Raw genomic sequence first — 27903 nt, 5'->3', positions numbered from 1 at the left:
GCCGAATATAAAAGTGGCTTTCATCTTTCGCTGGAAATGTATTGCATCCTGCACACTCATACGTACATTACCTGGGGATATATCGACACACTTCCTTCTCAAATTCGCGATGGGAAACAAAGCAGCCTACCTTCTTGCACCCAAAACACCCCTCTCCATCCAACCCGCACCGCTCACTCACCCCCAACCCAACGAAATCGTCATCCGCAATCATGCTCTCGCTATCAATCCCATCGATTGGAAGCAACAGGACACCGGTGTCGTTATCTCAGGATTCCCTTATGTAAGACCCCTGCAATCTCTCCGAAAACATTCAAGAGCTAATCAGGTTCAATCTATAGATCATGGGCATGGACATCGCCGGCACAGTAGTCGAAGTCGGCCCAGGCATCATGGAGTTCGCGAAAGGCGACCGCGTCGCAGCAATCGCGCCAGCCCTTACGATGCAGAAGAAAGAATATGGAGGTTTCCAACTATACACCGTCGTTCCCACAAACCTCGTCTCTCGCATCCCGGACAACATCGCCTTTACAGAAGCTGCAGTGCTTCCTCTCGGACTCGTCACTGCAGCAAACGGCCTCTTTGAGCCTGGAAACCTCGGCCTTAAGCCACCAAGTACCTCCATTTCCACGGACCCTGCCGCGAACGAGGGCAAAGCGATTCTCATCTGGGGCGGAAGCGGCAGCGTTGGCTCCTGCGCAATCTAGCTTTGTGCCGCGGCGGGTCTTACTACATTCGCCACGGCTTCACCCCGCAACTTCGCCTACGTTAAGGATCTAGGAGCATCTTATGTCTTCGATCATAGCGATCCCCACATCGTCAAGAAGCTGACTGAAGCAGCCCGTGGTATCAAAGTGCTGGGCATATACGACGCCATCGCCACTGATGCCACAACTCTTGCCTGTGCTGACTTCCTACATGCTGTCGGTGGCGGCAAAATCTTCCGCACAAATCCCTATGCTTCCGGCCCGGAGCCGCAGGAGGGCGTGGTCCGAGTCAATGGGAGGGCTGATACCGGGGTCGGGGTGTGGCGAGCTATTTGGGCTGACTTTATGGGTAAGGGACTCAGAGAGAGGAAGCTGCGGGCTAAGCTTGATCCTTTTGTGTTGAAGGGTGGATTGGAGAGGCTGGAGGAGGCGGTGGATATGGTGAGGAAGGGTGTTTCGGCGACGAAGGTGGTGGTTGAGGTGATTGGAGATTGATGTTAAGAGTTGATTGTATCTATCGGCCGTGAAGCTTATATCTAACAGGAAACTGTAATTGGTATGAAGGACAGGAATAGTCCAACAGTCAAGCCTAGCACAACGAACGCCTTGAACACCCGTACTCCTGCTGTCCTCTGCTGCCCTCCAAAATAGGCTTACAGTGCTCACTTCGCCCGCGAGATTATATCCTATGCCCCATCTCAATATCCTCTCGCATCAACTCCTCCCTCGATGCCTGCTGGTGCTCATAACTCGTATCCATCGCCAACGCACCCTTCTTCGCCATCTTCCTCTCCCGCTTCCGCGCCTTCTTCTCCGCCTTAATCTTCTTCTTCTCAGCCTTCCGTTCCTTCCTGCTCGGGAACTCGCTCTCGGGCCCCTTGAGCGCCAATCCAGGATGCACAACCGTGAGTATGAAAATCGCAATCAACATCGGCATCGCATCAAGCACGAGAGGGTATATCTCATGGTAGGGCAGAGGGTTGGAGATGTCGGTTCCGGCGGAGAACTCAATGAGGCGGAAGATGATACGCATGGTGATGAGCACCAGAGAAGCGTACAGTGCGTATGTGACCCATTTCCACTTGTTGTTTACGAGTGTGGCGGTTCCGGTTTGTTCGTAGCGCAGGACCTCGACGTGGAAGCGGACGACGAGGGCGATGAAGAGCAGGATGAAGAGCTGCTGGACGCCGAGGCCGGTCATGTAGATGTTCTTGCCCAGCTTCATGGTGTCCGCGCTGGCGCCGGGCGAGAGCATGGAGCCGCCAATGCCCTGCACAATGAAGGAGAAGATGTCCAGCCAGACGAAGTACTTCCCGATACTGAGGGCTTTGACGCCGCAAACCCTCTTCTCGGGATGGAAAGTCCATATCAAGCGCCCAGCCGTCATGTACACGTACGCGTTGACCCACAGCGGAGCGAGGAGAAACAGCAGCGAACTGACGAACGCATAGGCTAGGGACTGCTGGTGGTGCGCGCCGAGTGCTCGGGTGATGAAGGCGACAACTTCCCAGGACGCGCCCATGATCATGACCCAGCAGAAGCCTTTACGGAAGAGGATGGCGAGGCAGATTTGCGCAAGCATGAGGATACCGAAGAGGGTTGAGAAGGCGACGGCGGCGGCGAAGGATGGAGAGAAGGCCCAGTAGGCGTTGCAAGCGTCCGGTGGGACGTAGCCATATTTCCCGGGGACGGCGGTGGTGCAGGACGCTGTGGGACTAGTTGTAGTGGTGGAGGCTAGGGATGTAGAAGTAGGTGTTGGCATCTTCTCTCGTTCCAGGAAAAATGAAGCGCAAAAAAAGGGGACTAAAGCGATGCTGGAAAGGCGAATTGATGGAGAACTGAATGTAACTGACTGAATGAATTCACGAAAGCCCAACTCGCTCTTTTAAGTATTCTTTTTGACCAACACTCCCAGCTCGTCTGCCTCGTTCCTCCCTTCTTGCTACGCGTTGCGCGTCGCTACATGAAGCCACAATCCATAGTAGCGAGCTCGCCAATCAGAAGCGTCTCGAGACCGAAAAGAGTCTAGCTGTTCTTATTTTGCTGAAGGATCAGTGGTCCGTGTCGGATTTAAGCCTCAGCTAAGCTTCAAAGCCACTTGGCGCGCACGTGCAGGCGCTTGATTGCTGAGAAGGGAAATAGTAGCGAACTGGGAGTGGTTCCTCGTTGGTTCCGATAGGTGGGAAGGGCGGATATGATAAATCTGATACGAGGAGGAAACGGCATGGAGCAGTTGTTCTGCGAGCTGGCATTCGTCGCTGAGTGGTGCCTCATCGGGTAGGAAGGCATCCATTCATTGCTGGACGACACAGGGTGGACTCATCTCGCAACAATGTACCCGTATGGATGGTATCCAGTAGATTGGGGCATCAACGTCGCTATATCTCGGGTGCACCCGTCTGACGAGGTGTTCGAATGCGTGAGCAGCTTCGCGTGGAGGTGGTCGCTCAGGGATGCGAGGCAGTGAGGAGAGAGATTCATGGATGTCAGCCGCTATAGAAATATAGGTGTAGAGCTGTCTGGCAAAAGTAGTGGTATGACTACGGTTATAGGGCGTTCACGTTGTCAGAATAGGTTGTTTACTCCGGAAGAAGCGTTGTGGTTGCGGAGATCCGATGACATAAGCAGGTCACGTGCAATTTACAACCCGCTGTGCGTCAACCGGCATGCCGCACCTACGGGAGTCTACGCAATCATCATCGATCATTCCGAAGCCAAAGTTCTGTTGGGTCGCATGGCTTTCCATAAAGACTTCTGGAATGCGGGGTTTCCGAAGGCCACGCCACGCTTCGATCGACCACCGACTTCCTTATCCGAAACACCAACACTTCGCATCTCCAACGGCGTCCAGTAACGTCCTTCATCGCGGCATATTACGTGAGACACTACATCACCACGCGGCAAGCCTTGCCGGCTTTTTCATCGACAAAGCCGCGTTGTTCATGAACCGATTTCCCCGTTCGAAGACGACGCAGTCCTGAAGGCACACGAAGTTGCAACGCTGCCACTTAGAGCCTCAGGGATTTGATACACCATCGAGTCATACCGCCTGAAGCTAGCAAACACAATGACGAGGCTACACAATGATAGCATAAGGCCCCCCGCCGTATTCCCAACTCAGCCCTGCAGACAAGTGGCACTCGCAAAGCTAAAAGATGAACCCTAGAATATCACCAACCAGAAGCGTCCCTCGATCATGCGACCGGCCCTACACCGGTCCAAATTACGGTGAAGCCAAACCCCAAGCGTGATGAGTCCTCGGCACCTTTCCGTCCAGTCCAGGGTGTGGAGAGAAGACTCCGCCTCCACGGGGAGACGATGCATGAAATGCCGCTGCCACGGGCAATCAAAGCCCAGCACCACCCAAGCTTCGGACAATACCGCGCCAAAGAGCAGAGCCGTCTTTCGATTGTCATCTGCGATTACCGTGGAGATCATCGCTGCGGTCAGCAGCCTCGCGTTGTCCGACTCCTCCAATTCTCTACTTCTAAACTTGGGACGCCCTAACTGCTGCCTGCCTGGTTCGTCCTGCTCCTCGTACGTTGCGCAGAGTTTGTTGCTGAAAAGCTTGGAACGGGACAGTGTTTCACATGTACATTGCGGTCATTATTGGAAGGCCTTGTCCCACCGTTTATCACAACCACCAACAGGCCGGCAAACCAAGCATACAAATGCCCACTTTTCTCCCCATGGGCATCTAGGATTGCTTCCCCGGTCCCGACTCCACCGCGGTGCGACGTTCAAACATCATGGCTCCTGTCGACCCCTTTCAATACCTGGAGAAGCGATTCCCATCGTCGACACGGACTGATCCACCTACGCGAGACAGTCTCACGAAAGAAGGCGGGTTCCTGGAAGCATGGGCCCAAGGATACAATGTCGGCAGTCTAATCATACTTATCCTAATCGTATTTTGCAATTACCGGTCGGGTATCTGGCTCCACAAGCTGATCTTGCTTGAAGTAGGTCACGGCGTTGCATCTGTCGCTCTTCATCATGTTAACAGCAACAGCTCATCCTAGCCCTCTGGCACGGCACCTTCATCTTCGTCTCCGACCCTACCTACGGCTGGTACCTCTCCACGACCGCGACCCTCCTCTTCATCTCCTACCAACTCCACAACGTCGTCTCGTGGCTCAAGATCCGTCCCTTCTTGCCGAAATGGGGCTCGCGCTTCTTCATCCTATCGCTCCTCGCCGTCCAACCTTTCTGGATCGCCGAAGCCTGGAGTAATTTCGAGTACTTCAACAGCCTGGGCACTGACGTCAACGAGCGCATGCGCCCCTGGGAAGCGCTGGTGCGCGATCCGTGGTGGATCTTCACGACATGGAAGTTAATTGATGCGATAAAGAAGACATATGGATTCAAGCTATGGGCGCTGATCAATATCAACCGTCGCTTTGGCGTTATGCTGGCTTGCATGTTCATCTCCATCGGCTTCCTGCTGACAGACGTCGGCGTGAGCGCCGCGCGAGTAACGGCGGACTCGGGCATCAACCCCTACTGGCGCTTCGCCCTCGTCTTCAAATGCGCCTCCGACACCATCTTCCTCGACGACTTCAAATCCGTCCTCGACGACATTATCGCGTGTAAGTTCAGCTCAGCAGGCGGCACCGTCCATCGAGGCTCCGTCACCGGCGCCGGTGCCGGCGTCGGTCACGGCGTACGCAAACGCTCGCACTCCTCCATGCGCGGCGACCCCGAGCTCATCGAGTGCGAGCCTATCCCCAGTCCCATAACCGACATCTCCTCGCCGCCACCAACAGCAAAGACCAAGAGCAAGTACCTCAACCCATTCAGCTCGCGCGATCGCACCGTGGCACCGGTACCTAAGATCCACGTCCAGCAGGAAACAACTGTCACGAGCGAGCTGCGGAAACCGAGCCAAGAGAGCTGGGCCAGCGAGGCGGGGATACTGTCCAAGCCGGAATCCGCCATTTACGGACACAAGAAAGATAATTCGAGTTCGGGATCGTTGTCGATTTGTGTAGGTGGGCCAGATGTGTGAGGTTATGAAGAGTTGGATACGATGTTACGAGACTACGATGCACGCTCGAGGGGAGAGCACGACGAGAGCTAGGAGGGGGTGCGCATTGTCCCATGAAGGACGGATCTCATCCTTAAAAATGCGACACACCCAGCGAAGAGGAAACGAGCGGTCTCTCCGTCCCGGACTCCTATTTACTCAGGCCTCATCGCTCACTTGCGCAGAACCCTTTGTAAGGCCCTGTTAGAAGGCTTAAGGGCGTATGGAAATGCAGAAAAAAAAAGAGTTATCCTGTCGCCGACGTCGGAGTCATGGATGAAGAATCCTTTAGCTAGATACCCTGTACAATAGCCGTTGCAAACTGTCTTTATTGCTACGATGCCGCTGATGCTCGCTGAGCTCAATACCGTTATAGATACCGAATATCAAAACTGAACCTATACCATTGTTCATATCTTACAAAACCTTTTTTTCTCTTTCTACTGACTCTCCAACACCTTCTTCGCCCCGTCAACCACCCGCTTGACATCCGCATGCCCCTTCTTCACCACCTCCTCCATCAGCTTCCCCGCCTTCTGCAGATCATCAGGCAGCACGCTCTTATCCAGCTGGAACTTGCGCAGCTTCTTGTGGTGCACTTGCCGCGCGCTCTGTATCCATTTGTCGGCCTGCTCGGCGGCTTTGGAAGCTGCTTCGACGGCTGCACGGCGCGATTCGCCGGTTGGTGGAGGGAGGGGAACCTGGATTGTTAGGGGCGAGGAGGATTCGGGCGCCAGAGGGGTGAGGGAGTGCGGGGAGGCGGCTATGGCAGTGGAGATAGGTTTTAGGTGCTGGAAGCGGTGTTAGCAGAGCACATTCCGTGGCTAGGAGTAGAGGTTTAGAGAGGTGGTTTTACTTCTGCTTCGCCGACTATAACATTGAGTACCCTTCCTCTGGGCACGACTTGTGCAATATCCCCTAGTCTCACAGTCTCCTTGCCATGCCCATCCTTTCCTGCCATCCCCAACTGGACCTTCAAACCCTCCACAATCTCCGGGTTCAGCCGCCCTCCGCTTCGTAGCTGGCTCAGGTCATGTGTAAGCTTCTCCATCGCTTTCAGTATCTGCGCCTCCAGCCCCGAAAGGTCGTACGCTTCATCAGCCGGCGTGAGTTGGCCGGCGCGGCCTGGGGCGACGGGCGGAGAGGAGTCGGTCCGCGCATGGGATTTGTTGGCTTTTCCGGCTTTCTTGTGGAGACTGGGGCTGGTGGTGAGAGATCGAGTGGCATTTGCTATGCATTGGGGAGTGGAAGTGGTGCGGAGGAGCCTGGGTCGTGTGAGCTTTGGCCGTGGGACCGAAGAGCGATGGGGCTTACAGGCGGGGACGTGGTGAGCCAATTGCTCGGGAGGATGTTGAGCGCGAAGCGTGAGAGCTTAAGCGCAGGGTTATGCGCGGGAATGTGGTGTGCGACATGGTGGGTAGGCCGGTTGAAGAGTGATGGTTCGACAGCTCTGGCAGACGGATCGTGAGAGCTTCAGCGCACGGGCCAAGCTCCAGCGCAAAGATGTCTATTTGGGGTCAGCGTCATCTCGTCCTTCTCATTCTCAAGTTCTAATCTATTTGGAAATCAGTCTAACTATGTATGTACCAGAAATGAAATCGGAGAAGTGGCTGTCACGAGCAAGATAGAACTTCTAATCATACCTCTCATCACATACGTAGGAAATGAGCCTGGTGCCACAACTGTCTAAAGCAGCATGAACAAGAGAAACTCATATGTAAGCCCGATGCGTCAGCTTAGAGCGACCTCTACTCCGACGCGTCAACCGCAGCTAACACCAACAAGATGCCATACAGTCACTCCAACTCCTACCCCTCCGCAATATCACACTCCACCCACTCGACCCTCAGATGCCCCCTAATCCTCTCCAGCAGTGCATGCCGACTCCCTCCATAAAATATGTTGCGTGACCTCGATAGAAGTCCTCGCTGAATCAGGAAACGTATGAAGTTATGTTTGTGCCGATGGCGAGCATATGGCCTTGCATGGAATGCCCAGTCACGAGCATGACGGCGAACTCGCCTGGTATGAATTGGCCGACTAGCGGGTAGGTGTTGTGTAGGGGTGCACGGTAGTGGGTGGGGCAGGTTGGAGAGGGGGTTGGTTGGTGGGCGGGGAGGAGCGCGACGGGGATGGAATGGGGGTGCATTTGTCCGAGGTTTACGGCCGGAGAAGTAAGTTTTGGAAATTGACGATGGCAATGTAAAGATATTAGACGTTGAAGCATGCCAAAAATGCTATTGCGAGGAAGACGGACGCCCTGCCAAAGGGTCGGGCAATACTCAAGGTCTACGAACAAGACCGCACGAGAATAACGAAGGGCAGGAAAGTAGACTAGAGAAAGATCGTAATGAAAAGGGGTATCAAACACTGTCAGCTCATCCACCAGCACCCTCTCCAGCTTCTTGCAGCCACTCCCACACAGCCTTGCGCTTCTCCTTCTCCGCGCTCACCATGCACAGACCCGTAGCTATGACAATCTGGTACAGCAGCGTCTTCTTCAGTCTCGCTATCTTCACAGCCTCTTCCTGTTCTATCCCTATCTCGCCAATAGGCTGCACATACTCCTCGGCCAACCGCAGAAGTGCCGTATCGAAAATATCGAGCTTACCACACTTTCCCCCAGAAAGCGAACACGTGTACTTTGCTAGACACACCTCCGGTCGATCCTTCTTGCTGGCTGCAGCGACCGGAATCTTTGCGACGAGCTTCAGATGGTTGAACCGGACGAAGAAGCCGCATGAGCCGGACTTCTTGACAGTTCCAGTGCCCTTCCAGTAGAAGTCGACGCCCGCGTATTGGAAGTGGTAGCGTCGCGTGTGGCGGGAAAAGGGGCGTTCCCATTTCAAGTAGACGACTTCTTCGGCTCTTGCTGGCTCTATTATCTCGCCATCCTCTCCATATCCCAAGTCGTCGAGGACATCAGGGTCTGGTCTAATGCCAGCTTTGCGGTTGGCTTTTGTGCCGTGGACATACGCTTTGCCAGTTTCGCCCCAGAGCCTCCACGTTCGGACTTTGTATCCCTTGAGCTTTTTGTCGTCTGCCTTCAAATCGTGCTTGTCGCCGCCGTTGTGTTTCCAACACACGACACCCCTCGGGTCAATGACCCCTGGAGTACCGATGGAGGAGCCCAGCTGCAGCTTGTATTTCCTCCAGAATGCGCCACCATGTATAAGCATGATTGGTGTTGCATTCCTGTCCGCGCCCATGTACAGAACCTTTGGCGGGTCGTGGAAGGCCAAGTACGGAGAATGGAGGAAGAAAGCTCCCTCGCCATCTGCACTTTCCGACACTTCGAGGACGTTGCCGTTCTCTTTGTGCTCTTTGCGGGCTTTGCGCGCAGCCTTGCCCCAGGAGCTTTCTTTCGAGAGGTCCTTGGTGGGTTTTATGTGTGTGTGTCGATCTTTGTGCGGGTAGATGTGGAGTGTCGAGTGTGCGTCGTCTTGGGCCGTAGACTCGGAGGCAGAGGTAGGTAGGCGAGTGACTTGGATGCCCTGGGTTTGCACCGGTGGAGGGTAGGATGAAGGGACCTATATGTCTCAAGGTTAGAACGGACCCGGTTAGAGTTCTCAATTCGCGACTTACCTTTGCGCTCACGCATTCACCGTGTGCCAGCGGCTGTCCTATGTTGTTAGTCGCCATGACGCCCTGGCATTATTTGCCAGTGTTTACCCCACTGAGAGAAACCTGAGGCCATGAACTTATGAAGAGTCTCCCCACTGCGGGGACGACCTGGACGGCATCGCGTTGTGACACGAGATTGACTGCCAAGCTTCCTCAGCCTCCACAGCCTCTCGCATCGCTCGGATTCATTTGCAGATCATACTGCCGCGACTGGTCAATCCAATCGCTGAGAATTCAACGTGCGTATGGTGGATATATGGATGAAGTTGGATCTACGTGCGGTTTACGAGGCAGATTGAAAGGTGCTCGGTCCCCAGACTCCAGCAGAGGTCTGAGAACTGCCAAGCGTAAGCTCGCCATGATTGGTTAACGTGTGTCTCGCAGGAAAGGAAAATTTTAGTTGACGGCTGTGGAACTCTGGCGACATATCCCTCACCTTTTCTTTTCTCACATGTAGAAATGATGCTATCAAAAGCAACCCAGGCTCGTGCAACTCCATGGCCATCCGACATCGGCATCCCATCGGAATCCCCACGAGATTTGACATTTTCGATAGTAAGGTTACGGCCATGTCTTGCTTCGGGTACTCCCGTCGCTTAATTCGCCAGCTCGTGCATGTCCAGCCCAAGCTTGCGGTGTGGTAGTACCACGGGACGGCGTAGTAACACGAAGATGCTGCGGGTGGCAGATCTAGACGCAGACGCAGAGGTCCTCCTTGTCTCACTCCCTTATTGACCGCTCCTTTTGCAGGGTGGATAGTATTTCCCAAACAGATGCATTGGAGGCGAGAGACCGTTGAGTATATTATCAATATGTCAATCAATATGTCAAGCTCTCGGGAAATCTGAGACAGCAGGGCGGTGAAGCAGGAAGCGTAGCACAAATATTCAGTAGGGCGTAATTTGAGCATCATGTCCAGACTGCTGGAAAGACGCGATCGGTGATCGTTGTTGTCTTGCATTTCCGAGGAAGGAGATGGAGGAACTGTGGTATCGATAACGCCCCGTCCCGCTCGGAGCCATTCCGCCCTTGGCAAACTCCGCCCCCGATATCTCCGCCGCCAGCCATGACGTCTACGAGATTTCCTTCTTCCTCACATTTTCGCCAGAACGCCATCTACTTCGTACAGCCATCTCAATTGCTTGTGTATATCATCTATCTACATGCCCACATCCGCATTTCGACGGCCATATATCTGCACTCGCTGTCTGCGAGCTAATCACCCGAGCGTAGCGGCTCGGGCTTCGATTCGATTTCGCCGCATTGCTCCCATTCATGTACGACCATATGCCGAGTCAGCGCCACAGCGGAAGGAGGACGCTGGTGGACAACGAGCGGCCGACAATGAGGAGAACAATAAGAACAAAGGAGAGGAAAACCAGTCAGCGGCCGAAGAGGAAGATGAAGGAGCGATGACGCGCCGCCTCCGCGATATGAGCGAAGGAGCTTTAGAGTCCGGTGGCCGCAGCGCCCAGAAGACCGTCGCAGAAGCCGGATTCAGCGAGGACCTCAAGCGCCAGCTAGAGGAGCGCATAGCCGCCGCAACCTTCCGCGCCGAACACCGCTCTGCCTTCGCAGAAGCAGAGCTCCCCTCGACCGCAAGCCGCCACTCCCGCGACATCGCGGCAGCAGAGCCCTGGGAAGGGACTGAATCTATACATGACGCGAGCTTACGGATGCTCCATGATGCACATAAGCCTCTGAGAACGGGGAGAGGCGCGAAGATACCAGGCCCGAGCGCGCCGATTCCCCGCTCAATCGATACGGGACGGAAGAGCAAGGCGGCTGCGGGGACAAGGCTGGCGAATGCTCGAGATAGGAGCGGCATGTATTCGAGCCTAAAGCAGTCGGACATTGACGAGCAAGAGCGTCAGAAGCGCTTCCAAGAGCTGAAGGACCGCTTCTCTCCACACGCTCGTGCCGTTGTCCCAGGGACAATACAAGGCCTCGCCTCTCTTGCAAATGAACGCATCGAGGACGCCATTGCGCGTGGTCAGTTCAAGAACCTACCGAACCGCGGGAAGAAGGTGGAGCGCGACTACAACGCCTCGAACCCGTTCCTTGATACTACCGAGTATTTCCTGAACAAGATGATCCAGAAGCAGGAAATTGTGCCACCGTGGATTGAGAAGCAGCAGGAGCTCGTAGTGGCGGCGAACAAATTTAGAAGCAGGTTAAGAGCTGATTGGAAGAGGCATGCGGCGCGCATGATTGCGAGCAAAGGCGGCACACTACAGGAGCAGATGAGGCGAGCAGAGGCCTACGCCAAAGCTGAGCTACTCGCGAATCCTCAGAAGAAGAAAGAAGAGATTCTCAGCACTGTTGATAACGACGGGCATATATCTCAAATCTCGTTATCCGGGGAGCTCAAAGTCCCGTCTTCCAGCTCGCCAGGTGCACCAGTTGCAGAGGAGATAGTCGCCGAAAGGACGACCCTCGACTCAGATGGCAACGCCTCGTCACTATCGCACCCAGAAGAGCAGTCGACGCAAAGTATCAAAGTTCCCCTCCACACCACTCCTACCTCTGTTCCGCCAGCCCCCTACCCCTTCCGCGATCCCCAATGGGAGACGATCGAATCCGCCTACCACAAGGCCGCCATCAACGACCTCAACTCCAAAACACGCTCCTACAATCTCCAAGCGCCCGATCTCGCCAAGAAACCCTACTTCTCCCTGCAGCGCGAGCTCAACGCTTGCTATGCAGATGTAGCGCCCCAGCTCGCAGACGTTATCAAAGACAGAGCGACGAAACCGGTGCGGAAGGTCGAAGGCTTTGGGCAGGCTTTGGCGGGCGGAGGGGGCGTTATGGACAGGCTAGTCGGCGAGAAGGTGCGAGTAAGGGATGAGAGGGTAGAGAGGCAGTACGGGTTCAAGCAGTTCTGGAAGGATCTTTGGATGCCGAAGACCGGCGTGTAGATGGAGCGTAAGCACTGCTAGGAAGGAAAGTCTAACTACACCATATGACGTGCGCTTCGAGCATCACAGTCTGGGTTGCAATAGAACGGGCAGGTCCTTACCTGGAGGTAGGCAGTGCTACACAATTCAGCGATAGCTAGGGGGCCCCCTCCCTCACTGCCCAAGGGGAAGAAGGAAGTGACAGCCCCCCAGCCAAACTCCTCTCACTCCACTCCAATGAGCCATTCCGATTCCCCACACACCTACCTCCGGTCCCCATTATCGGGTTCGCCCGACGCCGCAGCCCTTCGTTCAAGACAGGCGCGGAAGAAGCCCGGCTGCCCTGCCCGACCAAATCAAATCAAATTAAATCAGCTCAGATCAGACCAGATTAGCCCTCCCTCGCCGTATGCAAAAAGTGAGGCGACGACGTCTGTGATGGGGAGGAGCAGCCGCCGTCAGCCAGCGTACTGTATGCAAGGCAGCTGTGTCGTGCTCCAGCTCCTCTAGCTTTCATGTGCCGACAGTGCAGTGCAGTGCGGCGCAGTGCAGTGCAGGATCGTGCTCGGTAAATGTTGTGTGCCCACACTGCATGATCTGATCCAGACGCTATGTGCCTGCCTTGCATGATCGGAGAGGTACAATACGTGCTCAAAGTTTCCGCACTGCAGGAATGCTTCTCCTTTAAGCGACGTGCATATCGGTAAGATAAACGTGGTCGAATCCTGGGGGGTGCGAACGCGTGGAGGCTATATGCAGTCTTTGGTCCTTTTGGTAGCTGCTGCATGCATGTCTTGGTAATTCTCTATCTCCTGTCCTGTTCTGTTCCCGAGCCCGCCTGATTGACTCATTGACTGACTCTCGCACCCACACACCCACTCATTATTACATTTACTTACAAAAGCTGATAGCAATACCCCCGTCCGCTATCGGGCGTCCGGTCTGATCCTATCCAACCGACGACGGAACCGTTCTCCTGTCCAACCATCCCGCTCCGACCGGGGACCGGGCTACCGCCATTGCTGATCATCCCGATACGAGATACGGCAGTCAGTGGCCATGCCAGATGGTCGATCGGCGGCAATCCGCACCCCAGGCTGGGCTGGCCAGACGATCCCTGATCAACCACCCACAACACCAACTCTAATCGCAATACTGACGCCGCTATCACTCCTCTTCCTCCCCTTGCCCTGTCTCTCCTCACCCCCGGTAACAATCCTTGCAATAGGCGAGTCCTCTTCGCGTGCCTCGCGCGCATAGGCCTCATCGTGACACTGCCCAGGCCTCCCGCCGCTGCACCCGACTTCCGCAGACGGTTTGCCGGCGCCATCGTACGGCTGGCAGAAGCACACGCGCAGGGCATGGCCTGCAATCGGCCCGATGCGTGAGGGAGACCTCGCCAGGGGCGGTGTCTTTTTCAGGGTCCTTCCCTTCCTGGTCGAGGGCCAAGAAGAGAGGATGCTGAATCGAGATTTGCTCGCCTCATTGTTCCCTTTGCTGAGTATAGAGCGTCCGAATTTGGTTGCGTGCGTGAATTTGGGTTTGGACTTGACGGGGGACCGGCGGACCCCGCTGTGAGGCGTCAGGCTGTTGGTTCGGATCACGCCGCCGCAGCCTTTGACTACTGAGCCCAGGCCAACGGTCGTGTCAGAGTAGGGTTCAGAATCTGGGACGATCTGTGACTTCTCTGCATGTTGATAGTTGTGATGGTGTCGCAGGTGCTCTGGGAGTGGTGCGGTCGAGTGCGGCGGCGTGATTAAGGGGACTGGTGCGGGTCTAATGGGGGGTAGTCCGATAGATGCGGAAAGGGCAGCATGAGCCGAGAGCGTGTTTGGGTTCTTGTTATAGTAGGAGGTCGAGAGGGTCGGTGTGCCTGTGTAGTATGAGTAGGAGGAGGAGTGGGAGGTGTTGCTCGAGGGTGACGAGCTGTCTTCCGCCTGAATCAGGTTGCCAGAGGGCGAGAAGAACGAAAGCTGCGGTGTTGTTTGATTGGGGCGCACAATGCCCTCTGCTGCCGCGATGGGAAGTAGAGCTGGGAGGACAGACGAGGTTATCGAGTGGAATGGGGGTTGCTTGCACTCTGCCGGCTGCATCCCGCGCTCTATCTGTTGTCTTGTCTTAGTTTCGCTCTCAGGGGTAAACCACACCGGTGTCACTGAACGGCGCGCCGGATGTGGAAACTCCAGTTGCAGGTCGAGGTCAACTCCCAGCACCGTACCGGAGTACGATGTGGACCTGGTGCTACAGAAGCTCGCATTTTGACTGGAATCTCGAGCACGGTGGTCGAACTCGCGGACCGATGGGGCGTTGGTCCGATAGATGGGAGCCAAGTCAAGCGTGTGTCGAGTTGAAACGTCGTCCTCGTTGAGACGGGGGTCTGTTGTGGCTTCTAAAAGAACGTGGTCTTGTGTTGCATCGCGTGGTTCTGGAGGTACAGAGCGCACGGAAAACGACCGTTCTTTGTGGCCTATTGGGCGTAACGCGTCCGGAAGCGGCAGTAGATGAGGAGTAGATGACAGCTCATCAATTCTCGGGTTGAGGGTAGGAGGCGAATGAGGCAGTCTGAGCGGATAGACACCAGCTGAAGGTTCAAAGTCGCTCCTGGAACCTTTACAATCTGTGGCGTGACTTTCAGGATCGGCTTGAGTCGGTGGGCGAGGCCTGGACAACGAGCTGCCTATCGCAACTGAGACAGTCGGAGCTGGTCTTGTTGCTTCATCACTCCCTCGAAAGTTCTCTCCGGTCACGCTTTGCGAGCTGCGGCCGTTTGTGTCTGGCCGTTCTCCCCAGGCCTGAGGCGGGGGGGATGCATTTGTCATTGAAGAAGACTGAGACCGAGACCGAGACTGATAACCGCCTCGAGCATTGTGCAACACGCCTCGGAAGAACCCCTTAAGGCCATTAACCTCGACTGAGTCGTCGGCAAGTGGTGTTTGCGGTGCCGCAGGCGGTCGAGAGCCTTGAAAAGTGGTTTCGGCTGGTGCGGTTGTAGTGCAGTTCGAATTTGACCCGCAGTAATCTTCACCTAGCTTCCGTCGTGTATGAAGGTCGGTTGCGCCAGTGTTCTGTTCCTGACGTGCCTCTTCCTGGATGTTCTGGAGAGCCATCTCGTCTAGGTTCCTGGAAGGCTTGTGTGAGGAACGGGCTGGCGACGCATTCTCGACAATCCGAATAGAAGGAAATTGCCCGACACTGAGAAGCGAGCCATGCGAACCCAGAGTGGAAACCGAGCCCCGCTCAACGATCGTTGCTAGAGGCGCCCCATTGGAGCGATTTGCGAAGCGAACTGCAAGATTGTAGGGGGCGGCTCGCTGTTTGCAGCGCTGCTGGTCCCCGGCACATTGGGCATCAATTGGCTCTTCAAGGTTTGTACTACCATCGTGATGCATCAGATCTTCGACGCCGCCACCGGACGGGACGTCCGTCGTGAAGAAAGCCTTGTAATAGGCGAATGGGTCCTGAGTAAGGGCGCGTCCGGGGTCAGACTGGCCAGTTGTCCAATCTGCCAAGTCCCAGACTGCAGCATCAGCTCGGTATGGCGCTGGACTAGAGCCGTGAACGGCTCGTTGGTCATTAGTGTGATCCATAAATCTGGGTCTGCGGGTCTGCGAGAGAGACATCGTTTATGAGCCCTGCAGGCTGCAAAGTATGGCGGAGATAGAAACTTGAATGACGATTAGGCCATGGTGACCATAGGAAAATGTCGAGCTGTAACATGTGTTTCGGACGGGGAATTGCTTGGTTGATGTCTCCCAGGAGAAGGAAGTGCTCGCCCGCCCCGCTACGCCCTTCCAGTGGTCGGAGGAAACAACGTCTTCGCAGGACGTCAGGAGCAGGGCGGCGTCTCCGCTCGTAGCCCCTCACCGCATCAGACCAGTCGCACAAAATGAAAGTGCTCCTTTCGCCGATGCCCACTGGAGAGAAGGCTTAGCACTCGTCCTGGAGACTTGTACGGCTGACCAGGGCTACCGCAACCCAAGGAAGTGAGCATTTGAATCTTGCAACCCAGCAGCTGCACGAGTATGGAAAATTTCCTCCATTTACCCAATGAAAAGATGGCTCCTACCAATTGTTCAGCGTAAGCCCTGCTCAAGACCAAAAAGCAACGCCTTTGTCATTCCGTCTGAGTCAAAGGCTGCTTGTCAAGTTGTAGACTCGCTCATTATTGCCCAGACTAGCAGCTCCTGCAGCCAGTCCACCACATACTGCTCACACGGCTGCAGATCAATTTCGGGAGAGGGTGGATACCCAGCCATAACGCTACGTCAATGCAACGGAGGACGAAGCACCGGACTGCGCGTGCAGGTTTGCCGTTATACCCCACCTCTCTACTAGAAGGGCTGATCTCTGAACAATGCCTGGTGGTGAGATACTTGCGCGTCTCCACCCTGATAGTACCTGGCATTCCACGTGGATATGCACCATACCCTGTTGTCGGCACGCAAGCGGCCTGCACCGATGGTCGGAGGGGCGGCGTGAATCGCTGATTTCATGGCTAGTAGGGCAAAAATCGTCTGCACGTAGAGATAGACGAAAAGCCCCGCAGATGTATTGGGCCGTAGCGTAAGCGACTTGCTTTTATTTCCTGGGCGAACGTAGCGTCAAGAGGTGGCGCCCGCGCAAAGGGTATCGCTGCTCTCCGAGAGGCGACGCTGCTCCAGCCGCTTTAGGCGCATCAGCTCCCATGGGATCGGGGCGAGGCTCGACATGCCCTAAGGGAGTGGTTTCCGTTGGTACCATGCAGTCTCCGAGAACCCTGCTACCTGGGTGTGACGGCTGATTAGGAAATTTGGGAGCAAGGGAGAAAGCCCATGCAAGGGTGGTTTTCCGTCCAAGGACATACTGGAGAGTATGGCAACCCGCTAATTCGGCTATAAAGAGGCTGTTTCAGTCCCTGAGGACATTCAACGGGATGTACTCTCGCAAGCGTACTCGGGCCTCGGGCCCGTCGACTCTAGGCCTGTGTTGTACTCATTGGTGGCGCACTAAAGCCTTCCACGCAGTATTCCAGAAGCAGCAGGAGCCAGAGACCGCTCTGCGCACAGAACTTGGTCCGCACTAGTGATGAACAAGTCGATGCTAGAAGGATTTCTCATGCTCGCCGCCATCTTCAATTCGTAATTGGATGGGATCCAGATCCGTCATGGGAAGATCGCGTCGGCCACCAGTCTTCGCAAGCTGAATCCGCGCGGCCTCTGATTCGTCGCAATAACATTGGATGCCCATCCTGTCCCACTCGATCAACGACGCTTGTACAGTCCCCCCATGGCTCGGATTGCTAGCGTGGCATGGTGTGCACGGCTTTGCCAGAGGTCTTTTGTTAGGATCGCGAGGGTGTACGAAAAAGGCGCGCTAGCAATCCGAGCCAAGGGGGGTTACTGCAGACGGACGGTGAGATTATCGAAGAAATGATTGCTTTCCGCAATTCTGCCGTTTAAGTTTCCGAATCGATTGACGTGTGGCGACGGTGTATCTGTGCTCTCCATGTATCTAGAGGCTGCTGCTGGGGGGAAGTGGACTGACCTCAGGTCATAGGGCGAGGCGTTTCTCATATCGAGGAGCGAATGCGGCAATCACATTTCTGAGCTAGGCAACCGTCAACGATAAGCTGTCAGAGACGAGCCGACGGAGCATGACCTGAGATCCATGGTGACGCCGAGACCCCTAGCTGTATTCGTGGGCAATTTTCCCCCTCATCCCACGCATTACAGTGCTTATACCGGCCCCCGCATTTGGGCAGAGACCGACGCAGACAGTAGTCGATGTAGGGGAAATTCATGGCTGGCGCTTATGTCCGTCAACCGGGTTACTGGGATTTTTCGCATCCCATGCTTGCAGGTGGAAGTTCTTTTCATAAGATAAGATGGGAACGAGCTCGCGTGATTGGAGCCAAAAAGTTTGGAGATGAGGAGGTCGTCGATCGATGAGCGGAGATTGAAGCACTCTGCAGCAGCTGGGCATGAAAAGGCGCATATGCAACCAATCAAAGTAACAGTAACTGTTCTCTGTAACTGCATGTAGCTGTATGCGAGAGCCAGCGTGACCACCCGCTGGAGGCGTTACTAGGTCGGCGACAACCGAACATCGGTCCTTTGGGTACGGTGATTTCTCGTTGGTCATTTACTAGCTGCAGAGGGGGGTGCGTCGACGGCCGATGGCTGCATAGGTCCGATCGAGATATGTAAAGTTCGTTTGGGTGTGGTAAGTGGGCGAAGTTTCAGGTCGGTCCGGACCGGTCATTCGTGGTATAGACCCGGGCTCCCGCTGCTGTAGGAGGGTAAGATAACGACTCCTGTCGATATATAATAGAAACACTCGGGTATTGCTAAAGCCATCAAGGACTCTTGCCCTAAGTATAAGAGCAAGGATCAACCTCGCCGTGGCTCAGAACATCTTTCAGTCTTTCACTGGCCCACTCCAACTTTGCGGTGCACATAACTCCTCAGGCTGCCTCTCGTCCAACATGAGTCTACCTCCTCTTGCCCAAAGCGAGAGCAAGCAGGCTTTGTTTGCTCGACTGGGGTTGACTGGACCCAACGGCGATGAAATCCATAGGATGCTGCTGGTAAGGACATGGGGCAGCCAGGCGTATCCACGCTGACTCTCGTCGTTGTGTAGCAGGAAGCAACGAGGGGGAGGGACCGGCTGAGTCAAGATTTTGGCAGTCTCACCCTCGAATCCCAGAGAAACCGATACATCCAGACGCCCTATAAGTGGGACGAACTCTCAGAGACGGCAAAGCACAAAGAGATCAGGAGCATTGTCGGGGCTGCCGGGGCTTATACGCAGCCTTACTATATGATGGGCGAGTATGGTAGGGTCGAGAAGGAGAATTGGGTTGCGAGATGGTATCTCTGGCATAGCTTCCGCTATCGAGACAACAGGGACACTCGGGGCCGGGCGGCGGCGGCCGGTGGTGGTGGCGGCAACGAAGTCTTTGGCGAGGGATACGGAGGTAAGAACCCAGTGGAGTGAGAAGTGAGAAGCGGCGGAAACACGAAGCGGTAACGGATATGGTTGACACGAAACAGGGAACCAGACGGCTTTCAGCGGGGTCTACGATCCGGTTCGCGGGGTTTATCGCCAGTGAAAAGGTGACCGTCGATGTCCCATCCACACCCACGAATGGCATGCGGTCAGGTCAACGCCGGCTGAGCGAGCAGAGCGTCAGCTTTGCCTGCCTGTGTAGATGAAAACTGCCGTTCGTATTGGTGAGACGGATGGACAGAGCGAAGTAGATGTGTCTGCTCTGACCTCCCTCCAAGAGTCCGCTTCCTCGGACATGTTTCGGTTCCTCTTTCCCCTCGCTCTTTTCATACATATCAAAGGAGGTAATTACTTCCGTCGTTTAGTCTCCCTCTCCAAACTGTTGATGTGGATTGGATCATTCGTTTCGGTTCATCTGTCAGATCTTTTCCTGTTGCTCGTTATCATCTCTTCGGCTGGAGAAGGCGCTCGCTTAGCCTCAGCAACTCGAACAATATACTCCATGCCAGAGAACGAACGTGTCCGTATCTTCAGCATTGGAAAGAGACGCAGTGACAGTGCAGAGAGACAGAGGAGGTGGAGGTAAGCTTTTCAACGATTGTGGGTCACGGTCCCTGTCGGCGGGGCCTAAGCTCTAGTTTGCGGAAGCTACGACCGAACCAGTAGAGCCCTGCGGCTCGTGACTCGAGCACATCAAATGCGACTAAACAAAGCATCTGCTGGTATGATACCGTCGCCGGAGACAAGCGTTCCGGGGCGCGACGTAGCATTTGAACTCAGCAGCCCGGCATTAGATGGCATGATGTCACTCGAGCTTTGTCCGGGCCAGACAGCCTTCGTTTCGTGAAGTTTCATCTCTTCCGCCTCACTTACCTCGAAGTCAGGCCATTTTAGCTTTTCAGAAGCTGCACTGAGCAGTTGCGTAGCTGATCTTTCGCCTCCAAGGCTGCATAAGCCACTGATCGCCGCAGCAGCGCGGGATGGCTCAAAACGCTCGCCGTTCCACCCTCGGATGGCATTACCCGATGTCGACCTCACGGCGTTAGCTACAGCTGTTGCACATAGACGCAATGGTTTCTCGGATTCCGGCAGCGAATCTCGGTGTGTATATCGCATGCCAAGAAAAGGGTCCGCGAACTTTTGTGGCGCTTCCTACTGGAGACCCTGGCCGCAACAGCGCCAGAGACAACAATGGACATGTGGGACACGGTCCCGGTTCTGTGGGATGACTGCTTATTAGCTTGGTGGTGTCGGGTAGGGCCCCGGGGGGAAGAGAAGCGAAACCGGAAACTTTTTTTTTAATGCCAAACGCCAGTCAGCGGCGACTGATCTACATGGACCCTGAGTACGAACGCCGTCGCTATGCAAAATCGGAAGGATTAGCATCAGTTTTTTCGAGGCCACATCTCAGTGTGCTGCCCACTCCCGATAATCCATTCCTCCAGCCGGAACATCATTCCACCCGCTGACTCCAAAGCCTCCACTGTGCATGTCTGAGATTCTGGATGAATACTAATCAGGATTACGTGCCGTCATATAGCGCCAAGGTTGCTTTGCCGCAGTTGCTCCTGCAGCACTTTCTGGTATTGATGTCGTGCGGTGTTTATGGCTCGAACGAGAGGCTCCACAATCTCGTTGACCGCTTTCGCTCCGCCCTTGATGCTACCTGGGTCGAACTTCCTCCTTTTCCCGGTGCGCTGAGCATAAATTTCGTTCTCTCTTTTCAGTCTTTCCACTTTTGCCGTCCTCTCATTCTCCGCAGTGTCAGCCACAGCCTTGATCCTGTCGAGAGACTTATCCAGGGTTTCAATAAGCTTTGCTACTTCGTTAGCGCGGTCAGCGTCTCCGGAATAAAAGACCGCCCAAAAGTAATGCAGAAACTCGACCGTGGTATTATGGGTCATGGCCAGATTGTCGAAGATCTCGCCTGTTAGACCCAGCTTCAGTGCTTGGTCGGTAGAAGACGTAATCTGGGATGGCAAGTAATCGTCGTTGTGCAGATGACGCTTCCTGATAGCTTTAATGATCTGCGAGGTGGCTGCGGCCCGCGATGATCTGCTTCCAACCCGTGATTTCTTCTCCGCGGAGGAGTCTTCGTCGCTACTGCTCTCATCCTCAACCCCAATCGCTGACTGAAGGTTGACTCCGACACCGTGGCGCTTCCCGGCTGAAATGTTTCCGAAGTCTTGCAGTATGATTGATAAGACTTGGGCTGGGGTCCGCTTCGCATATGTGGCTGCGCTGGTCGAGGTATGCACACCCTGCCCCGCGGAGAAGAACTGACTTTGATCTTGCACGTTGAGGACGACCCGATTATCTTCGGCCGCGCGCTGTAGATCCCGAAGCTGAAGCTCCTTGTAAGTGTCCTCGTCGACCCCGACGGGCGCATGTGGATCGGCGTCGGAAGGCGGAACCTCTGCCATCATCTTCTCGCTCATTTGATTGAGCACTCGAAGGATCGGCACCTTATCGTGAGTGTTGGGCCGCATTGTCGGGTCTGGTCTATTACCAAGACGCTGGCTGTGATTCTGCTCATTCCCTTCCACGTCGAGGAAATGTGGAATGGAAGATATGACTAGCTGACGCGCATTGTCGGCACCATCGTCAAGATTGAGGTATTTGTCAAGCTTTGGGTCGAGCGGATCCATGTCCGTTATCTTCTCTCCCCTTAGTTTTTTAACCAGCCGGCTATGGAAGAAGCGAGACCAAAAATCGCTCTCGCTCAATGGGGGCACGTTCTCGTTATACACCTTCTTGACTAGGGGATGCTGGTTGAAAATAAGCTGGATCTGCTCCTTGCTCATGTTGAGCTTGAACTGGCCCCCCTCATTCCTCGGCTTCACCACCGAGAGGACGTTGTACGTCCCAATGCCTTGAGATCTTTCGGCAGCATGCGAGCGCAGCAGATGCACCCTAGTAGCCCAGAACTGGTTTGAGAATTGGCCGAGGGATATGGAATCCGGCTTCTCGCGCAGGGCCTGATCGAAGCGCTGACGGAGAGCAGGGCTCGAGTTCAGGAGGGAGCGCTGAAGCTCAATATCTGCCATCAGTCTGGCATCGTCGTACGTATCTTCCTTGGGCTTTGTGTTGCCTGCTATCGTCTGCGCGATGGTCATGGCCGCCGATGTGCCGCCGCCGTCGGCAGCTGGAGTAGCAGGCGCCGGCGTGGGAGCACTTCGCGCCTTGAATGTCTCTATCCATTTCCGCAGCACTCCGGTGACGGCTTGTTGGTCGTCGCGCGCGGCGGAGGACGTGAAGGTGAAGGTGTAGCTCTCGGTCTGATCGGGCGATTTCTGGACTACAACCTTGATAGATGCTTTTGCGGACGTCGCGGGGGTTTGTTGTAGATCTACAGGCGGCCAGAGTTAGTAGGCGTCGCATGGCATCTCAGGCTTCTTTCATGTGAGGACATACTCCCAATCTCCGCCACGGCTATATCTAGGGCCGTCTCCCCTCTGTTCGACCTCCAGGACACGGTCCGGCCGTCCGCAGACACGGTGAGCTTGCCATCCTGCTTCTTGTACTGGGCAGCAGCAGCTGACATGCTGGAGGAGGGGCAGGTTGGCGGCGAGCAGGCCGACGCGACAGCTCAAATGCCAGTGCGCACGGGCCAGGCGCTATCCCGATGTGGAACTGATATTGGCGTCAGATCTGCGTGCGTGTTGGGTACGCGTTGAACGTACAAAGAAGTCTACGGATAGGATAGAAGCGGTCGTGGATTGGCGGCGCTCGGTCGCACAGAAACATGCATGCAAGATAAAGTGCATGCAATGATTATGGGCGTGCAAGTTCCCCATGCACTACATAGTCAACGGTGACTGGGATGAAATCTACGCTCCGAAGCAATCCACTAGTCGTTGAGCTCTGCTGTGTATATACTACTGATTCGGTAGAGACAAGGGAGCGTGGGCCCTTCGTTTCTGCTGCCAGTCCGACGACCGGCCCGGACTCGGATGTACAGATAAGGAACGTCCCGGAAAAGCGTGCAGCCCGGGGTGCTTGAGCCGACAGCCCCGACCGCCAAGCGCCTCAAACGTTCGCGGCCGCGGATCGTGACATGTCTTGGAGCAACGTCACCCGCCGCTGTCCTGTGGCGGCTCCAACGCCTCTGTTACCTAAGGCAAGTGCTTGGCGCACTCCCATTGGACCGACGCTCAACCACCGCTGGACCTCCGCAATCGTGATGTATGCACCTTCCCATCACCAGGCCTCGTCCACCGCAGCAGAGTCCTGTGGACAGTCGCTACGCAGCAGCTAATGCCCTCAAATTGGGGCCAGATAGAGACAAGAAAACATTATTGCCATCCTGGACGTGTTCTGCAGAGCAAAGTGTTTGAGGCATTTCCGCCGGCGAGTCAGCGCGCTGCCCTTCGGCGCAAAGGCACTAGCCACACCCGCTAGAACCGAAGCATCCGCCTCTGAGCGCATGCTTGTGTCCTCCTGGCCTCTTCTTCTGCACACGGCTTACAGAAGTTTCTTCTGCCCCTCTCTATCGCTTTAATGCCATCGATTGCGGCCGCTCCATCAGCCCGCTCCTAATTCACCATGTTGCGCGTTTCGCTACGCTGCACCCGCCAGCTCCAGAGCTGCGCGGCGCGAGCAAGCTTCTCGACAGCTGCCGCCGCGCCGTCGAGGGCCGCCATCACCGCAAGTCGCAGGCCGCTTGCGCTGTCCGCCCAGCGCCAGCAGCGGCGCAAGTACGCCCTCGCTGCCGAGGACACAGACAAGGGCGTTGTGAGTCCCCATCTCCTGCATTCACACTTTTTGCCGCCATGGCTAACTCGTCTGCGACAGGACCCCAACGACTCGTTCCTCCAAGGCAACACGGCCAATTATGTCGACGAGATGTACATGCAGTGGAAGCGTGACCCGTCGAGCGTGCACTACTCATGGCAGGTCTACTTCCGCAACATGGAGTCCGGAGACATGCCCGTCTCGCAAGCCTTTCAGCCGCCACCGACCATTGTACCCGCCCCCCACGGCGGACTGGGCCCGGACATTAGACCTGGGCTCGGAATGGGCGTGGGAGAGGGCTCCGACGTTATGAACCATCTGAAGGTACAGCTGCTTGTCCGCGCGTACCAGGCCCGAGGGCACCACAAGGCGAAGATTGACCCGCTGGGCATCCGCACCGAAGCACACCAATTTGGATATAACAAGCCCCGTGAGCTAGAGCTATCGCACTACAATTTTAGCGACAAGGATTTGGAGCAGGAGTTTGAGCTTGGCCCCGGTATCCTGCCCCGCTTCAAGACAGAGAACCGCAAGAGCATGAAACTGAAGGAAATCATTGACGCCTGCGAGCGCCTGTACTGCGGATCGTATGGCGTCGAGTACATTCACATTCCAGACAGGGAGCAGTGCGACTGGCTGCGTGAGCGCATCGAGATCCCCCAGCCCTACAAGTACTCGGTCGACGAGAAGCGGCGTATCCTGGACCGCCTGATCTGGGGCACCAATTTCGAGGCATTTTTGGCCACCAAATATCCGAATGACAAGCGTTTCGGTCTCGAGGGCGGCGAGAGCCTGATTCCCGGCATGAAGGCGCTGATCGACCGAAGCGTCGACTATGGCGTCAAGGACATTGTGATTGGCATGCCGCATCGTGGACGTCTCAACGTGCTTAGCAACGTCGTCAGGAAACCGAACGAGTCCATTTTCAGCGAATTCGCCGGAACCGCTGAGCCGGGCGATGAGGGTTCTGGTGACGTCAAGTACCACTTGGGTATGAACTTCGAGCGCCCGACCCCCTCTGGCAAGCGTGTGCAGCTGTCCCTAGTTGCCAATCCGTCGCACTTGGAAGCCGAAGACCCAGTCGTGCTAGGCAAGACCCGAGCCATCCTGCACTACAACAACGATGAGCAAGAAGCTCGCACTGCCATGGGTGTGCTCTTGCACGGAGATGCCGCCTTTGCTGGTCAGGGTGTAGTGTACGAGACCATGGGCTTCTACTCTCTCCCTAGCTACCATACTGGCGGAACTATCCACCTCATCGTGAACAACCAGATTGGTTTCACGACAGATCCCCGCTTCGCTCGATCCACTCCCTACTGCTCAGATATTGCCAAGGCCATTGATGCCCCGGTCTTCCATGTCAACGGAGACGACGTAGAAGCGTTCAACTTCGTTTGTCAGCTCGCAGCCGATTTCCGTGCCGAGTTCAAGAAGGATGTTGTCATCGACATGGTGTGCTACCGAAAGCAGGGCCACAATGAGACCGACCAGCCCTTCTTCACCCAGCCGTTAATGTACAAGAAGATCTCGGAACACCCCCCCGCACTGGACATCTACGTCAAGAAGCTATTGGAGGAAAAGACCTTCACTAAGGAGGACATTGAAGAGCACAAGGCTTGGGTGTGGGGCATGCTCGATGAGAGCTTCAACCGCAGCAAAGACTACCAGCCTACGGCCAAGGAGTGGCTTACCTCTGCCTGGAACGGATTCAAATCGCCCAAGGAGCTTGCGACCGAAGTCCTTCCCCATCTGCCAACCGCCGTTGAGCAGTCTACTCTAACGCACATTGCTGAGGCCATCGGTAATCCGCCCAAGGACTTCACCGTGCACCGTAATCTGAAGCGTATTCTTGCGGGTCGCACCAAGACTGTTGTAGAAGGCAAGAACATCGACATGGCCACTGCGGAAGCCCTGGCTTTTGGCACTCTCTGTATGGAGGGCCACCACGTGCGCGTGTCGGGACAGGACGTTGAGCGTGGCACCTTCTCGCAGCGTCATGCAGTGCTCCATGACCAGGAGACAGAGAAGACGCACACGCCCCTGCAGCATCTCAGCGATGATCAAGCTACCTTTGTTATTTCTAATTCCTCGCTCAGCGAGTTCGGAGTGTAAGTCAGATCGCCGCGGCCTATGATGGTCCATGCTAACCATTGCCAGGCTCGGCTTTGAATACGGATACTCGCTCTCCTCTCCGAACGCTCTTGTAATGTGGGAGGCGCAGTTTGGCGACTTTGCTAACAACGCCCAATGTATCATCGATCAGTTCATTGCCTCTGGTGAAACCAAGTGGCTCCAGCGATCAGGCCTCGTCATGAGCTTGCCCCACGGTTACGATGGTCAAGGCCCAGAGCATTCGTCTGGACGCATGGAGCGCTACCTACAGCTTTGCAACGAAGACCCGCGTGTGTTCCCATCACCCGACAAGCTCGATCGCCAGCACCAGGACTGCAATATGCAGGTCGCCTATCTCACAAAGCCGTCCAACATGTTCCATATCCTGCGACGACAGATGAACCGACAGTTCCGCAAACCGCTCATCCTCTTCTTCTCGAAAAATCTCCTGCGTCACCCAATGGCGCGCTCGGACATTGAAGAGTTTACTGGCGACTCTCACTTCCAGTGGGTGGTTCCCGATCCCGCACACCAGACCGGCGATATTGGCTCGCACGACGAGATCAAGCGTGTGATTATTTGCACGGGTCAAGTGTACGCTACCCTTGTCAAGGAACGTCAAGCCCGCGAACTCAAGGATGTCGCGATCACGCGCATCGAGCAGTTGCATCCTTTCCCGTGGCAACAGCTCAGGGAGAACCTGGACTCGTATCCGAACGCACAGAACATCATCTGGTGCCAGGAGGAGCCATTGAATGCCGGTGCATGGAGCTTCACACAACCCAGAATTGAGACGCTCCTTAACCAGACGGAGCATCATAACAGGAGACACGTCATGTATGCAGGCCGGAGTCCAAGCGCGTCAGTGGCCACGGGTCTGAAGGCGGCGCACCAGAAGGAGGAGAAGGATCTCTTGCAGATGGCCTTTACCGTCAAGCAAGATAAGCTGAAGGGAGAGTAAAGACATGTGGTCTGTAGGATAGACGGGGAATGAGCTGTGGAAGCTTCTTGATATTCTTGCATTGCCCTACTCCCCAGATTATTCTGGTACGTAGTTGTTTGGGCGGTCCGCGTTTTCTTGGATCGCACGGGGAATCAGGGTCGGTTTTGTACATTTGCATGATAAGGAGTGTATGTATACGGTCTGGAGTGTAGTATAAAAGTTGTCCTCGTGTTCTGTGACCAGCTGTGCCTGCAAGACGTTCGAGGTGTCGCGTGGGCTTCGGTGGGAGGTTGCCGAGCTTGAACAGCCATCCCTATCAACCGATCCAGACCTTCGGCGACCAAAAGAATTGCCGGATAAACTTTCTGCGAGCGTTTCTGCGGCCATCCCTTCCGGCAGCTGTTGTGGTATCGGAACAGTATGCCCTTTCATTGCGAGATGCAGCGACTTGGTTTTCTAGCTTCTCGTGTTCTCTGCCATTCCACATCTGTGAAACGTCAAAGGAATGCTACAACTTCACCTTGCAATGACGGTGAATGCATATTTTTTGGTTGCGTAGGGTGGAACGTGCCATCTCGATTATTCCGCGGCTCGGAGGATGTCGGGAAGCGCCCCAGGAAAAGGCGCCCCGCACCACAATGAGGCCCCTCTATCGTCATTGTCTCGGCGTCTTCACAAGCAGCAACAAAGCATGTTGACCAAGCACGCAGCATAGAGAATGGCTGCCGCACCACCGCATGATCTTGAGTCAGGCATCCTCAGCTCCTCTCTTCTACACGCCCCCAAAAGCCGCCCGCTGGAAGCCGCTGGTGACGCTCAATGCCAGTGCCGAGGGCCTGCCATCCAACCACTGACATTCGCAAACAAATACCG

The 27903-nt window shown here is 55.3% G+C and overlaps 10 protein-coding genes across 10 annotated transcripts; 5 read left to right on the top strand and 5 right to left on the bottom strand.

The window, feature by feature from the left end:
- Positions 1–109: 109 nt before the first annotated feature.
- On the top strand, positions 110–707 carry BU26DRAFT_505778 (GroES-like protein; the record flags this gene model as incomplete). Its single annotated transcript, XM_033826872.1, has 2 exons — positions 110–283; positions 342–707. 2 exons carry the CDS (start codon positions 110–112, stop codon positions 705–707), a joined length of 540 nt encoding a protein of 179 aa, XP_033683016.1.
- Positions 708–1248: 541 nt separating this feature from the next.
- Positions 1249–2559, bottom strand: BU26DRAFT_325639 (uncharacterized protein). The gene has a single exon (XM_033822120.1). The coding sequence runs from the start codon at positions 2467–2469 to the stop codon at positions 1387–1389; it is 1083 nt and encodes a 360-aa protein (XP_033683015.1). The 5' UTR covers positions 2470–2559; the 3' UTR covers positions 1249–1386.
- A 1742-nt stretch (positions 2560–4301) lies between these two features.
- On the top strand, positions 4302–5971 carry BU26DRAFT_325614 (uncharacterized protein). Its single transcript, XM_033822118.1, has 2 exons — positions 4302–4669; positions 4720–5971. Exons 1-2 carry the CDS (start codon positions 4457–4459, stop codon positions 5713–5715), a joined length of 1209 nt encoding a protein of 402 aa, XP_033683014.1. The 5' UTR covers positions 4302–4456; the 3' UTR covers positions 5716–5971.
- Positions 5972–6034: 63 nt separating this feature from the next.
- On the bottom strand, positions 6035–7167 carry BU26DRAFT_519793 (ribosome recycling factor). The gene is made up of 3 exons (XM_033829144.1): positions 7048–7167; positions 6590–6998; positions 6035–6524 (listed from the first exon to the last, which is right to left on the bottom strand). The coding sequence occupies exons 1-3, from the start codon at positions 7143–7145 to the stop codon at positions 6174–6176; spliced, it is 858 nt and encodes a 285-aa protein (XP_033683013.1). The 5' UTR covers positions 7146–7167; the 3' UTR covers positions 6035–6173.
- A 720-nt stretch (positions 7168–7887) lies between these two features.
- On the bottom strand, positions 7888–9634 carry BU26DRAFT_605553 (uncharacterized protein). The gene is made up of 3 exons (XM_033835599.1): positions 9454–9634; positions 9319–9412; positions 7888–9263 (listed from the first exon to the last, which is right to left on the bottom strand). Exons 2-3 carry the CDS (start codon positions 9373–9375, stop codon positions 8112–8114), a joined length of 1209 nt encoding a protein of 402 aa, XP_033683012.1. The 5' UTR covers positions 9376–9412; positions 9454–9634; the 3' UTR covers positions 7888–8111.
- An 827-nt stretch (positions 9635–10461) lies between these two features.
- Positions 10462–12630, top strand: BU26DRAFT_519791 (uncharacterized protein). Its single transcript, XM_033829143.1, has one exon. It carries the CDS (start codon positions 10770–10772, stop codon positions 12273–12275), a length of 1506 nt encoding a protein of 501 aa, XP_033683011.1. The 5' UTR covers positions 10462–10769; the 3' UTR covers positions 12276–12630.
- A 406-nt stretch (positions 12631–13036) lies between these two features.
- BU26DRAFT_519790 (uncharacterized protein) lies at positions 13037–16097 on the bottom strand. The gene has a single exon (XM_033829142.1). It carries the CDS (start codon positions 15872–15874, stop codon positions 13376–13378), a length of 2499 nt encoding a protein of 832 aa, XP_033683010.1. The 5' UTR covers positions 15875–16097; the 3' UTR covers positions 13037–13375.
- A 2620-nt stretch (positions 16098–18717) lies between these two features.
- Positions 18718–19336, top strand: BU26DRAFT_595821 (uncharacterized protein; the record flags this gene model as incomplete). The annotated part of the gene is made up of 2 exons (XM_033834954.1): positions 18718–18819; positions 18873–19336. 2 exons carry the CDS (start codon positions 18718–18720, stop codon positions 19227–19229), a joined length of 459 nt encoding a protein of 152 aa, XP_033683009.1. The 3' UTR covers positions 19230–19336.
- A 1174-nt stretch (positions 19337–20510) lies between these two features.
- BU26DRAFT_325540 (RNA polymerase II transcription factor-like protein) lies at positions 20511–22949 on the bottom strand. The gene is made up of 3 exons (XM_033822116.1): positions 22925–22949; positions 22656–22874; positions 20511–22590 (listed from the first exon to the last, which is right to left on the bottom strand). Exons 2-3 carry the CDS (start codon positions 22783–22785, stop codon positions 20774–20776), a joined length of 1947 nt encoding a protein of 648 aa, XP_033683008.1. The 5' UTR covers positions 22786–22874; positions 22925–22949; the 3' UTR covers positions 20511–20773.
- Positions 22950–23452: 503 nt separating this feature from the next.
- On the top strand, positions 23453–27411 carry BU26DRAFT_458058 (2-oxoglutarate dehydrogenase, E1 component). The gene is made up of 3 exons (XM_033824964.1): positions 23453–23975; positions 24036–26083; positions 26133–27411. Exons 1-3 carry the CDS (start codon positions 23787–23789, stop codon positions 27046–27048), a joined length of 3153 nt encoding a protein of 1050 aa, XP_033683007.1. The 5' UTR covers positions 23453–23786; the 3' UTR covers positions 27049–27411.
- Positions 27412–27903: the final 492 nt, after the last annotated feature.

Source organism: Trematosphaeria pertusa (genome assembly GCF_010094035.1).
Source record: "Trematosphaeria pertusa strain CBS 122368 unplaced genomic scaffold BU26scaffold_8, whole genome shotgun sequence".
In the NCBI taxonomy this organism is placed as follows: Eukaryota; Fungi; Ascomycota; class Dothideomycetes; order Pleosporales; family Trematosphaeriaceae; genus Trematosphaeria; species Trematosphaeria pertusa.
This window is presented reverse-complemented; position numbering and strand designations above follow the sequence as displayed.

Excerpts from the sequence above, each read along its gene's own strand:
- BU26DRAFT_325639 (XM_033822120.1), bottom strand. The coding sequence starts at position 2,469 with ATGCCAACACCTACTTCTACATCCCTAGCCTCCACCACTACAACTAGT.
- BU26DRAFT_325614 (XM_033822118.1), top strand. The coding sequence starts at position 4,457 with ATGGCTCCTGTCGACCCCTTTCAATACCTGGAGAAGCGATTCCCATCG. Across the intron at positions 4,670-4,719 it reads ACAAGCTGATCTTGCTTGAA|CTCATCCTAGCCCTCTGGCA; the intron begins GTAGGTCACGGC and ends TAACAGCAACAG.
- BU26DRAFT_519793 (XM_033829144.1), bottom strand. The coding sequence starts at position 7,145 with ATGTCGCACACCACATTCCCGCGCATAACCCTGCGCTTAAGCTCTCAC. Across the intron at positions 6,999-7,047 it reads GGCTCACCACGTCCCCGCCT|GCTCCTCCGCACCACTTCCA; the intron begins GTAAGCCCCATC and ends CACACGACCCAG. Across the intron at positions 6,525-6,589 it reads TTATAGTCGGCGAAGCAGAA|CACCTAAAACCTATCTCCAC; the intron begins GTAAAACCACCT and ends CACCGCTTCCAG.
- BU26DRAFT_605553 (XM_033835599.1), bottom strand. The coding sequence starts at position 9,375 with ATGGCGACTAACAACATAGGACAGCCGCTGGCACACGGTGAATGCGTG. Across the intron at positions 9,264-9,318 it reads GTGAATGCGTGAGCGCAAAG|GTCCCTTCATCCTACCCTCC; the intron begins GTAAGTCGCGAA and ends TGAGACATATAG.
- BU26DRAFT_519791 (XM_033829143.1), top strand. The coding sequence starts at position 10,770 with ATGACGCGCCGCCTCCGCGATATGAGCGAAGGAGCTTTAGAGTCCGGT.
- BU26DRAFT_519790 (XM_033829142.1), bottom strand. The coding sequence starts at position 15,874 with ATGTCTCTCTCGCAGACCCGCAGACCCAGATTTATGGATCACACTAAT.
- BU26DRAFT_325540 (XM_033822116.1), bottom strand. The coding sequence starts at position 22,785 with ATGTCAGCTGCTGCTGCCCAGTACAAGAAGCAGGATGGCAAGCTCACC. Across the intron at positions 22,591-22,655 it reads AGCCGTGGCGGAGATTGGGA|ATCTACAACAAACCCCCGCG; the intron begins GTATGTCCTCAC and ends GGCCGCCTGTAG.
- BU26DRAFT_458058 (XM_033824964.1), top strand. The coding sequence starts at position 23,787 with ATGTTGCGCGTTTCGCTACGCTGCACCCGCCAGCTCCAGAGCTGCGCG. Across the intron at positions 23,976-24,035 it reads AGGACACAGACAAGGGCGTT|GACCCCAACGACTCGTTCCT; the intron begins GTGAGTCCCCAT and ends CGTCTGCGACAG. Across the intron at positions 26,084-26,132 it reads TCGCTCAGCGAGTTCGGAGT|GCTCGGCTTTGAATACGGAT; the intron begins GTAAGTCAGATC and ends AACCATTGCCAG.